The sequence below is a fragment of the Corylus avellana genome, chromosome 2 (assembly GCF_965113065.1).
Source record: "Corylus avellana chromosome 2, dhCorAvel1.hap1.2, whole genome shotgun sequence".
Classification (NCBI taxonomy): Eukaryota; Viridiplantae; Streptophyta; class Magnoliopsida; order Fagales; family Betulaceae; genus Corylus; species Corylus avellana.
Genome location: NC_142491.1, coordinates 11,351,235 through 11,363,801, shown reverse-complemented (window position 1 = coordinate 11,363,801; position 12,567 = coordinate 11,351,235). Strand labels below are relative to the sequence as shown.

At 37.2% G+C, this 12,567-nt stretch overlaps 1 protein-coding gene across 2 annotated transcripts; it reads right to left on the bottom strand.

Moving 5' to 3' along the window:
- Nucleotides 1-1,011: 1,011 nt before the first annotated feature.
- Nucleotides 1,012-11,660, bottom strand: LOC132190075 (phosphatidate cytidylyltransferase 4, chloroplastic). Of its 2 annotated transcripts, XM_059604958.2 has the most exons (7): nt 11,267-11,660; nt 10,509-10,810; nt 8,418-8,608; nt 6,041-6,165; nt 3,812-3,945; nt 2,793-2,908; nt 1,012-1,645 (listed from the first exon to the last, which is right to left on the bottom strand). In XM_059604958.2, the coding sequence occupies exons 1-7, from the start codon at nt 11,528-11,530 to the stop codon at nt 1,554-1,556; spliced, it is 1,224 nt and encodes a 407-aa protein (XP_059460941.2). In that variant the 5' UTR covers nt 11,531-11,660; the 3' UTR covers nt 1,012-1,553. The 2 variants fall into 2 exon arrangements, with proteins under 2 accessions (XP_059460941.2, XP_088370017.1); XM_088513891.1 differs by lacking the exons at nt 1,012-1,645; nt 2,793-2,908 and adding an exon at nt 2,915-3,518.
- Between the last annotated feature and the right edge of the window lie 907 nt (nt 11,661-12,567).

The window sequence follows — 12,567 nt, the reverse complement described above, 5'->3', positions numbered from 1 at the left end:
GAGCAAAAACAAGAGCATTAGAATCTCTCATCCATCAAATGGTTGTGAGCATGTACTTGAAAACCAAAAACAAAAAAAAAACCACCATTTAAGTTCTTTCTAACATTTTGAACACGAGACATAACTACTGTTAAAATATTAATGAACTAATTAAATTTATTTCTTTCTATTAGCTTAAACTTTTGAGACAAATGATGATTTAACATGGCATCAGAGCCAAGCGTGGGCCGTGTGGCTCTGAGTTCAAACTCTATCTTGGCCAATTCACCCACAATTTAAATTAAATATTCCAGTTGTTGAATCTCTTCCTAAGTATGGGCTTTTGAAAGGTTCCTGCACAATTGACAAGGCAAAGGCAGCCCTCATCTCCTTGGGCTTTAGACAAAATCATTGTTTGTTTTACTTTATTGAATAATCTGCTTAGGAAAGAAAAATATCACATTTTTTTTTTAAAAAAAAAATAGTAGAATTTAGTATTTAATGATTTTTGTTTTCTTTAGTTCCTAATTGGGGTTTTACCTAGTCCTCAATGCTAATCTCACCATTAAAAAATAATCCCGTACAAAGGAAGCACCAAGAGATTTAACCAAAATCCAATCTCAACTTCAGCTCATTTTGGTTCACCATTCTATTTATTTCGTGCTGTTGGAAAGAACTAGAGAGCAATTCTTTGGAATAAAGTATGCAGGCAATAAAAACTGTTTACACAAGTTCTAAAATGGCTTTTGCAACATTCCATGAATTTTGGTAACAAATCATAATTGAAATCAATCAATATTGTAAACGTATTGAATAAAAATGGGAACTTGAAATAACTACAGCAAACAGAGGCCCAAGAACATATTTCTAATTTCCATTCAAGGTTTCTAATCATATTTTAATACAGCTCGGGCCAACATGGTGAAATATGCATATGCTCTCATGCATAGAGCTTCAAAGATTTTAATGGAAAAATCCTTTCAAGTAATTTCAAACGAGTACCAGCGCTGAGAGTTGTTAGATTGATAGGCATAATGAAAAATTTTACACCAAAGCAATAATAATCTTAAAATTCTAATCATCCTGCTCTCCATAGAATTACAGCAAGAGCAACATTATTGGATGCCCAAGAAAAATATATGATTAAACTAGGCATTCTAATTTCAAGACACGAAAAAAAGAAAGAACTTGATCAGTTCTAACCATTCATTTTTATTGCAAAAAAGACATGTTATAAATCAAAACTCACAAGCAGGAATGGACCTTACAAGAAAAGCTAGCATATTCACAGCCAACGGTGGCACTATCGTAGAGATTGGCATGAATATGTTGATAATCTGGTCCACAGCCTCTGGTTAGCCTGAAGTGACCTCTAGTACTTCGAACAGAAGTGTATAAAGTGTGCTTTGAACTTGCATTTAAGTGAGGATCATGAAAACCTGGTGCATTTGCAAATCCAATCGCAACCCTCTTCTCTAATCACTTGAAGATGCTTGTGTTTGTCCTAGCTCATAAGAAGAAAAGAGCAGAAACTTGTTCCTCATAGTTTCACTTAGCATTGACCCAGATTTGTATCAGACTCCATAGAGTGGAAGAAAGATTTTGACAAATGAGTACGCAAGCGCACCCGTGAATATGTAACTGTCCACTCTGTCTAGTATTCCACCTGCATGACCATCTCAAACAATGAACAAATCAGAGAGCAGTCTAATAGATTCTGGAGTTCAGAAATAATACAGAAAGAAATATCTTTGCAAAGCTCCTAAGGATTACACATGGCAGAAGGCTTCAAAATACAGGTGTTCACTCTCAAGTCCAAGGGAAAACGTTTCATTAAGACAGCTCACAAACTACCTAACTGATATCCAAATCAGAACTAGATGGTCCAAAAAATCGGTCACAGAACTGGAGAGTATCTTTCAATGGAGATGCACAATGTAGTCAATCCATACCGAACAAAGCAATTAACTTGACAGATATCGAAGCTGTACAATCTGGTGGTGCTGTGCTTGGGGAAGAGAAAGCATTTAGTAGGAAAGAGAAAGCGGTTTTTTTAAATAAAATAACGATAAGGGAAGCTACAGCACTACCCAAGATCTCGGGTAGCACTGTAGCTCAATGTTAATTTAGGGAGCAAAAGGGGGGTTTTGGGGGAGTTTTCCCTACATTTAGGGAAAGAAACGGAGTTTAGGGAAGCTGTTGGAAGTGCTCTAATAGTTCAACACCGCTATTCTCTTATTCCAGGCTTGAAACCTTCAGACATAAAATCCATTCTCTTTTAGACCCTCTCATCAGTAATATGTTTCATATCCAATATGTGCAAATATGACCACATTAAATCCAGATACCATTTTTTTTATAGGAAAATTACTGTATTAGTCCTTGTGGTTTAAGCCTTTTTCAAATCTTTCCTCGAGCTTTTAATTTTATCTTTTTAGTTGTATTTTTCCCTCTTATCAAATAGATCCTTTTATCCCTTGCGATAATTTGAACATTAAAAATTAAAGAGTATGACACCCTAGAATCAAGCATTATGAGAATTGCAGGAAAATACACACAATATTAAAGCAGGGAAAAAAGGTTTAATTCAAGCAGTATGAGAACATAATCATTATAACAATAATACACAGTGGAATCAGTTGCATACAGCATATGAGTTCTTTTGTTGGAACTCACCCACCCAACTTTTGTTGGAATATCACACAAAAATTATTTCAAGAGAAATAACTGATTTAATTAGCTCATCATCAAAGTGTCAAAAGATATATTCAAAGTCTTCTCACAAGTTAAGGTCATAAGCTCAAGATAATTACCATGTCCAGGTATTAGAGACCCGGAGTCCTTGACACCCGCATCACGTTTGATCATCGATTCAGTAAGATCACCAAAAATAGAACCGAAGAAATTCAGAAACCCAAAAGCGATTGGACTGACCACCACCAGGAAGATAGGTCAATTGTACATCAAAAATTTTAAAAAGACGTATACAGTGATATAAATTGATAGAGGTAAAGCATGCACGTTCATCTTAGTGAAAATAAAATAGAAGGTAAAACAGGGGTGGGGGGAGGCGAGAAACATTGTCCACGATAGAAGACTAGTCATGCTTTACAAAACAAGTGAATCAAAATAAGTGGGCCCAAAAGGAGAAATACTCACCATCTGTTTGTGCTCTGTATGTTGAAGGTATATAAAGTGCAAACAACCACAAGAGAACCCTCCCAAAACAATGAAACCAAAAAGAAAGATAATCTAACAAATGAAGCTTCTAGCCTAGGACATCTCTTGAGTAGTACCATCGCTAGATTCAGCTGCCAGCAGAAGTACAAAATACCGATAGAACAGATCGATCCTATTCTTTTTGTCCTAATCCAGACAGAAGATATGGCCAGCTTCACAAATATTTCCTAATTTCAATCTTGAAGATACCATTAATTAAATTGACTTTTGACTTTTCCAGGCAGTGCATATTGCACCAGGTGTTGCCGTCACTGCAAACACATAGCCATATAGGGGTGACAATTTGTTACCAGACCCACCTGGTGATTTTACATGTATACAATTGTCACATAAGATGTTTGCAAAATCAAATTATGAATATGATTACAGCTTAAAGTCATGTTTGCATCTTAATGAATGTCAATTTTTAAGAACAAGCTAATTTATATACTATTTCCACCTGTCGTAGTGCTCGTGGTCTTTAGCGTCAAGACAATATTATCCCTTGATGTGTGTGTGTGTGTCTGAGAGAGACAGAGAGGCCATTGCTTCATAAATTAAGGAAATATTTTTTCCAATGACTTATAGATTTCAAGAGAGAAAGATTGACTACCTTAGCAAAGATGTTGGCCAGCAAAAAATCTTTGATAATACAACAGAAGTAGCTACACAACCACCCAAGCCTGCGATAGTTCCCTCCCACGTCTTCTTTGGACTGATACTAGTAAGAGGTGTCCTACCAAATGCCTGCATTTAAGTACCAAACTATCTCAACTTCTCCCATAGTTACGGGCCCAACAAAAATTATGTAGTAAAGAAGTCCTCTGCACATTGTCCCAATGATAATAATAAATGAATGCTAAAGTAAAATAACCAAAACTAAACATTAACTTGAATTTGACCAGTTCTCACACAAAGTCAACAAAGTCCTTGTGTAAAGCAGCCAAGTGACCTAAACAACCGCGCCTCTTTTTCACAACACAGACAAAAGGCAGAAGATTCTCCCAAGGCATAGGAATGAACACTAATTATTTTGCATGCCCATTGATACATAAGATAATATGTCACCTATTAACTACTCCATTTTTTCAACATCAATAGACAAAAACTACTGCAATAGAAAAGTACCAATTTGAATGAACTATATTAGTAAATCAAGGAAATCTCAACGTTTTTTAAGAACTTCTGTTACAATAATTTTTCTTTTCAAAACTTTGAAGTGGATTACGAAGTTATTTGTTACCATTACCTTCCAAGAATATATAACACTATGCCTAATCATTTTTTTCTTTATGGAAAAAAAAATCTACTTTCATGAAGGTCTCTCCTGGGAATGAAAAGTAACCAGATTCTACAAGTTAAATGGCAGAATAAGTGATAATCCTTGGCGTATACATTGGAAGATTTCCAACCAGTTTAGCTTCTCCCACACCCTAGTTCATGAGTCATTTTTATTAATAATAATACACCCACTACTGAATTAGAACATCACCAGAGAAGAAATAAGAAAACAGTCCTTTAGTAAGGGTGTTATCCAACAGAAGCAGACCTATTTAAACTGAACAACAAAAAGGACTGATTTGCTTGGATAACACCCTCACTAAAGGACTGTTTTCTTATTTCTTCTCTGGTGATGTTCTAATTCAGTAGTGGGTGTATTATTATCTTCTCTGGTGATGAACGTGCATGCTTTACCTCTATCAATTTACCTTCTTCCTTGTTGCTTTGCTTCTTCTCCCTCTTTCCCACTTTTCTCTCTTCCCTTCAATCTTCTTCTTGGCTTCTCCTGGTTGTTCTGCATCACTCTCTAAAGCATTTCTCTCTCCTAAGTCAAGCATAACCTTTTCTCTCTTCATGAGCAACTTTTAAGGAACCCACTCCTCTACAACTACAAGGCATTGGAGCACCTATGGCCTCTACAATTCCTAATCAACAAAAGAGAGATCCCAAACTCATTTAAGAAACAAATCAATTATGCATGTGTGCTTGGTTCCACACTGTATGAATGTTGCAAATAATCATTTATAGCTTACTTTTAGATTTTTGGAAATTGTTTATAACTTTCTTCAGAACAACCCTCTCCTTGAGATTATCGCACCTCAAATTTACCTTTAAGCCTTGATGGCTTGACATCCATAAATCCTCCAATACCGAGATTCAAAAGATTAGTTCTCATAATTATATCACATTTTCCATTCTTACACTTCATCTTTGTTGTTTTAAAATCTATTTTGCCCCGCTATCGTTCATTTTTTCTTTCCCCGAGAATTTCTTCCGATATCGTCCATACAGTGATTTTCTTCCTAAACACACTAAGGAAAACATGAGGATGTGAAAAGTGATAAATGCATGGGTTTGCAATGGAGAAAGGGTGCCATTTGACTTTTGGGTCAAGTTCCATAGGAGGAGATATGGCCTTAAGGGTGTGTGTGTGTGTGTGTGTGAGAGAGAGAGAGAGGTTTAACCCTCTGTTTTAGATTTGATGTTTATTTTCCTTATTTATGGTATCAATGTGAGAGAAGACAGATGGCCACCCTATCTAGTTCTCCTTGCTCTCTGCCAAAGAAGATGAGTGTTATTGCAAGATAAAAATGCGGTGGAAATAGCACGTCTCATGCACATTTGCATGGAATCTTAACATTACTTTTGTTACAAAAAAACCCACCATTGACATTGTTATATACATGGCTGATTGTTGAGTGGTCATTTCACTAAGGAACTTATAATTGTAGAACTGGTTGATTTAGGAGCCACTCTTATGACATTTCTGTTGGTGGAATCACCAAATGTACTAATCATACTTAAAAAAGACATGTAATAATCATATTTTTCATCGAAATACCTTTCCACCAAGAAAAGCATAGGTATCGGCTGCAATTATGCTGCTGATAGAAATCAAGGTTGCCACAAGACCAACCGTCCAATGAGCTTGACCACCAAGAAGAATGGGCCACGCTGCTCCTATTCCTGCCAAAGACAAACTGATCAGGAAACACGGCTTGAAAAAAACACCAGCAAGGCCACACACATACAGGGAGAGTTAGGTGCACACAGGAGGTAAAGAAAAAGGTCAATAGTGGGTCTTCATTTTACAAGGGAAAAAAAGGACTTGCATATACACATCAAAATTTTAGCAGCATGAGAATATTGACTATCGCAATGAAAATGGATGGATTTTCTTTTCTAATTTTTCCCAGATACTACTGCAACTCTGCATGTGTTAGTGCTTAATGCCCTAAAATTTGTCTTACAGCAAGTCTCAAGCCTTGAGAAAGGAGGATCATTGTTATGTGTTGAACAGTATAAAACTGTCATTTTATATGGATGATCCTTTGCAAATATGAATTGAGGCATCCCCTCAAAGTGACTCATAGAGGGAAAGGAACAATAGGTGCTTTGAGGACTTGGAGAGGTAATTGGAGGACATTTTGTCCTCTTTCTTTCATATGTTGTATCTTTGGTCTGCAGTGTTTGTGTTCCCTTTATCGATTAGTTATGATGATTTTCTTGTTCGATTTTTTCTTTCTAGTAAGGTGATTCCTTTTGTATACTTCCGGTATACTTAGGGGCGCCTTACGCTTTTAATAACACTGATTATTACTTATAAAAAAAAAAAGTGACTCATGCATTGGACCCCGGCTGCAGTGAGAAGAGGGCAAGGATTAGCTAAGAGGGCAAGGATAAGCTAGGGCATTTCGGGGGACGATAAACATAGTTTGCTTTTAAGAGACTAAGTGGATTAATAAATCTAGAGAAATTGAAAAAATGTTTTCAAGTGATTGTGGTATACTGGGAGGATAAGAACAGAAATGGGGTAGAAATGATTGTATATAGAAGTCTTAATATGGTAAGTCATCGAAGTTCGGAGGGTAGGAGATAGAATTTAGTTAATAGAACTTTTAGGGGAATAGACTGTTAACATAGTGCGTATGCTCCACGAATAGGTTTACAAGAAACCATTAAGCAACATATTTAGGAGGATATGGATGAGTTGATCTAAGGGATACCAAACAGAGAAAAGAATTTTGCTAGGGGAGACCTGAATGATCATGTGGGGAAGATAGTGGGGGATTTGAGATGGTGCGTGGAGATCAAAGATATATAGTAAGAAATAAGTTGTGGGGTTCAATCCCAGATTTTGCAATAGCTTAGGATTTGCTATTAACGAACACTTCGTTTAAGAAGAAGGATTCACACTTAATTACCTTTAAAAGTAGGTAAAACCTTTATTACGTAGACTTCATCCCAACCTAGAAGCTTGATAGAAGATGTTGTAAAGATTGTAAAAGTGATACTAGGAGAGAGTATAACCACACAAAAAAGATTTGTGACACTAGATGCCTTTATTAGAAGATGGAAAAGAAGGGATAGAGGAAAAAACAAAAAAGAAAACATAAAAATAAGATAATGGAATTTGAAGGAAGAGACGCAAGTGGTGTTTAAAATGAGAATGGAGGCAAATGGGGCTTAGCTGAAGATGTTTATAGGATGTGGACGAAGTAGCTATTTGTACTACAAGAGTAGCCAAAGAGGTACTTGGAAATCTAAAGGAAGTAGACCGTCATCTAAGGAACTTGATGGTGAAATGAAGAAGTTCAAGCAGTGGTGATGCAATGTGACTTGGTGGGTTGCAGCGAAGAACATCAATAAGGAACGAGATAAATAATTCTAGATCTTGAGTCTATTAATGATCTGAGAATTCTTCTCAAAATATAGAGTCTATCTAAGATTTCAAGGAAAAATATGAAGAAAACTCACCTATGAGTAATTCTTATTCAACAAAATTCAATAAACAACACAAACTGTTTTTCTAAAGGTTATAAGCATGTATTTATAGCCCCAATACCCTAAACCTAATAAAATAACTAAACCTAATAAAATAACGAAATAAAGACTCCTAAAACCCTAACCCTACTAAAACAATGAAATAAAGTCGGTTTAAGTAATTAAAAAGCGAAAATAACATAATGACTCCCTGCGTGCGCTCGATCGCAGGCACGCGGGCGATTGATCACACTTCTAGGAACCTGTGCGATCGATAAGGACCCATATAAACGAACAAGTAGAATGAAACAACTCTACAACTTTTTGAATTTTCTTTAAACACTTAAACCCCAAATCCCTCAGTTGTCAAGAAGTCCCCCAACCCACCCAAGGTGGAAAAGGATTAATTACATCTAAATTTACTACCAAATAAGCATAAATTCCCAGTCTCTTACTAGTGTTTAAAGCTGGAGCTGCTAAGCCGCATCGAAGTTTCACCCAGAAACAAGGAAGATAGCCACAATAAAACAGCCCAAACATGGCACTACTCAGCTGTGCAAAACGAGGATTTTCTCTCTGTAAAAGCAATGCCATAGCAACAACAAAGGCAGCAAATGTCACTGAAACATCAATATGACCGAAGTACCTGGCCACGTATGAGAAACACTCATCAGAAATAAATATCCATCACCATTCCAAACCAGAAGAAAGCACCTATTTTTTATTAGTAAATCAACCTTATTAGAAAGCACGAGGAGCACATCCCAAATATACAGGGGTATACAAGAGAGACCCAACTAGAGAGAAGAAGAAAATTACAAATCCAGAAAGTCTAAAAAATTAGAAAAGCAAAAATTGTAGCAAGCAGCCACCCAAACATAAAAAGATTTGAACATAATAGCTTTTAGCTCTATCACAATACTCTCACAATCTTCAAAGTTTCCAGCATTGTGTTCTCTCCAAATACACCACCTTAAGCACAAGAGGAACCATCCTCCACACTTTTATATTGCAATGGCTACTAAATTGACCTCTCAACTAGCCAATAGCTCCGTCACCCATTGGGGCATGGCCTAAAAATCAGAAAATCGACACCCACAAATCTCTAGGCAATTCACAGTGCAACAAAAGATGATCAATGGATTCCCCACTCTTCTTGCACATGCAACACCAATCCATCACTATGACATGCCTCTTTCTCAGATTATTCAAAGTTCAAATGTTCTCTAACCTGCTGTCTTTTTTTTTTTTTTTCAAATAGATATGGCAGTATGAGATATTATAGATTCTTTAAAAAATGGATATTCATTTTGGATGTCCCAAAAAGGAAAGTAAGATGCTTATTGTGAGAAGGGGGAACATATTATCACCGTATGGCTTATATTTGAAAAGTTGGGATTCAACTATAATATTTTGAACTCGTTTAACGAATTTTCACACTCATTCCAAACACAACAACTCTTTTTATGTCTTCAAAGTTGAGCTACTCTTCTTCCATGAGAGTTCTAGTGGCAATAAGAAAACTATCCCACTGAGTAGGATGCACGACTGTGTGGTTCTTGTATTCAATCTTTTAGGTTATGTGGTTCTGCCTAGGGTACAGGAAATGGTGGGGAAGCAATGAAGTAGTTGAAGTGGTTGCAATTAGCATGATGTTCCAACCTCTGTGCTCAATATGATTCCAAGAGCTGACATCCATTACCTTTTCCCCTTACTCATGAGGTTCTAACATTTGATCCTTAATTGACTTAATTGACTAAGGATTTGCTTGAGTCTTTTCTTTCTCTTTCTCTTTCTCCCTCTTTCTCCTTATCTTTCTTTTTCTATTTTACTCATATATCCCAATTTTTATTCTTCGTTACGCTGTTTCCCTCCTCTCTTACAGTCAAATTCACATAATACCAACAATGAATTGCAATGCAATAAAGATTTGAGTAGCCATCTTGATTGAAAGACAGCTTGAATCTAAAAGACTTTTTGGACTCAAAAGGAAGGTTCAAACACTTAGATGGGAAGCACCTCACATGGCAACCCATTTCATCATAATTGTCATGGTCAGCAGGCACAATAGCTTTAGACTAAAATCCATCAAATTTTCAGTCAGCACATTTTCCATAACCAAGTCTTACTGTTCCTACTTTTAAAGCTTGCATGTGTAGCTTACAATTACAAACACTAAAACGTAACAGCATATGAAACAAAAGTATCTCAGATATGAACTCCAGCTTTGGCACTATATACCAAAGAGAAAAACCATTTCAAAAGATAGTCATAGCTACGCAGTTCAGGAAATAATCTTAAGCTACAAGTATTTCCATTAAAAACAAATTGGAGATGGAATTTGAACAGAAAAAAAAAAATAGCATTTGATTATTGATACTACTATTTCTACTTTCTGATGATGAAATTTGCATCATACAAATTCAGAAAAGGCAAAATACAAAATCAAAAAAATAAAAGAAAAAAAAAAGTGACAAAAAGATATCATCAGAGATTTTTGGATCCAATAAGTTCAACAAAAATGTAGACGCATTAGCACAACTTACAAGGTAAGTATGGGCATGACAGCACAAATAACAGAGCAAACTCGCGACAAATATCGAGGAGGAGGTGTCATTCCTGCAGTTATTCCACGACTCCTAACCAACTCAAAATACTCACGTGAACCGATAAAAACAGCAGCGGCCAAGGCCACCGTGAAAACCCATCCTCCAGCCAATACCACGACGCCAACAGTTATTCCAATGCCAAGTCCAAAGACAATTCTTTTCTTTAGCTGACTAGCTTTCTGTTGATGCTCCAAGGCCGAATCCTCCTTTGCCGGCAATGTTTTTCCTTTGTCGACTTCCTACAACATACCCGTTTCAGCAATTCCATTCAATCACCCATGTATGCTCACAAATCACATAATTATTTCAAAAGGTAAAATATAAATAAACCCAACTCAATTCAACCACAATTCCAACATTATTCACCAACCACCAATCTTCCAAACTTTTCCACACCCACCCATGGAAACAATACTCCAAATTTTCTTCAAAATTCCACATAGACCACAATCTTTTAATCCAAGTCAAAAAACCAGAACTTACACCATACATTCCAAAATTAACTATAAACCATGAAAATTTTTTGAAATCCCAGATTTTTCTTCCTTCTGAATACAACAAAAAACTACAAATCTTTCCAAATTTCTTAACATGAACATCACACACACTTTTGACTTCAATCCACCAAAATTCACACACCCACAAACAAAATAAGTTAAATTCAAAAACATTCCAATTTCAAAATTTTGAAATACCTGTTTGGCATTTTCCTCGCCGAGCCGGTCCGGCTCAGCTCGGGCCACGGCGGTTATGACGCGCCGGTGAGCCGAGACACCGGTTGGGCCGAGCCGAAGCACGGCTCTGTGTACCAAACTAAGGTTGCAGACTCTCAAGCCAGGCCAAGCCGGAATTGGGGCTTCTGACAGTGAGGGAGGGCACGGACAAGCGCGTAGAGAAGAAGACAGAGATAAGGGAAGGAGCTTGTACCGTCCAGTTCCCCAATACGACGTCGTCGCCATGGAAACGAGTAGTGTCGGTATTGAACCTATGGCTTTCACATTGGCGGAGAGAGCGAGAAAAAATATTTTTCTTTTTATGTCTTTGGTTTTCTCGGGAGGGAGTGTGTGTGAGAGTGAGTGGGAGACGTAGGTGAGGTAACTAACGTTGATGAGACCAAGGATATCAACGGATTAAATAAAGTAGGTGCTGCTGATCGGTCGTGGCAGAAATGAGGCGGGGGGGTTTTTGCCACCAATAAGAAGCTGCCACCTAACCCAATCCTATTAAATTTAAGTTTACAAAATAAACACAACTACACATTATTATTGATTTAAAATATTAATAAAAAAGAAAAAATAAAATAAAATTGGAAAGCCTGAATGAAGAGGAGCAACCACCCCAAGTGGGGAGGGGGAACTACCCCTAGGCCAAGGGAGCCTCCCCAATGGTGGCTGGGGTGGCGCGCGGCCACCCCATAGGCCATGGGGTGGCCCACGAGCCGCCCCCCGTGGTGGCGGAGGTGGCCGCGAGCCACCCCAAATCCATTCTTATTAGCCCCTCCTCTCCACCAAATGTTTCCGCCTGTTACAGTGCTGATGATGAATTCATTGTAAATGAGCTTTTAATAAGAGAAAAGAATGTAAAAGAATAGAACAGAGAGAAAAGGAAGAATCTTTATTGAACAAGCAATTTTGAGGATTGCTTAACTTCTATGAATATTTCAAAGATGCTCTACCTCGAAGTTCATAATGAACTTTACAACAATCCAAAGCTACTTACTTACAAATGAACTTTAGGCTTTATACTACAAGTTCTTGCCCAATTGCTAACTACTAACCAACTAACAGAAACTAACTACCATAATAGAAGATAACTGTGAAGTAGTTACAACTCCTCAACTTCCCACTTGCAGCTTCTCAATTCTTCACTTGCTAGCTGTCTTTCATTGCCTAGCCATGTGACACTACTCCCTCATTTTAAAACACCTTGCCCACAAGGTGAGGGTAAGATAACTTCAAGGATCCATATTCCTCCCATGTATCATCTGTCTCATCTT

Bases quoted from the DNA above. Each gene is read 5' to 3' on its own strand.
- LOC132190075 (XM_059604958.2), bottom strand. From the start codon at position 11,530: ATGGCGACGACGTCGTATTGGGGAACTGGACGGTACAAGCTCCTTCCC. The intron at 10,811-11,266 runs GTATTTCAAAAT...GGTATGTTGTAG, and splicing joins GCGAGGAAAATGCCAAACAG to GAAGTCGACAAAGGAAAAAC. The intron at 1,646-2,792 runs GTAATTATCTTG...ATGGTCATGCAG, and splicing joins GTCTCTAATACCTGGACATG to GTGGAATACTAGACAGAGTG.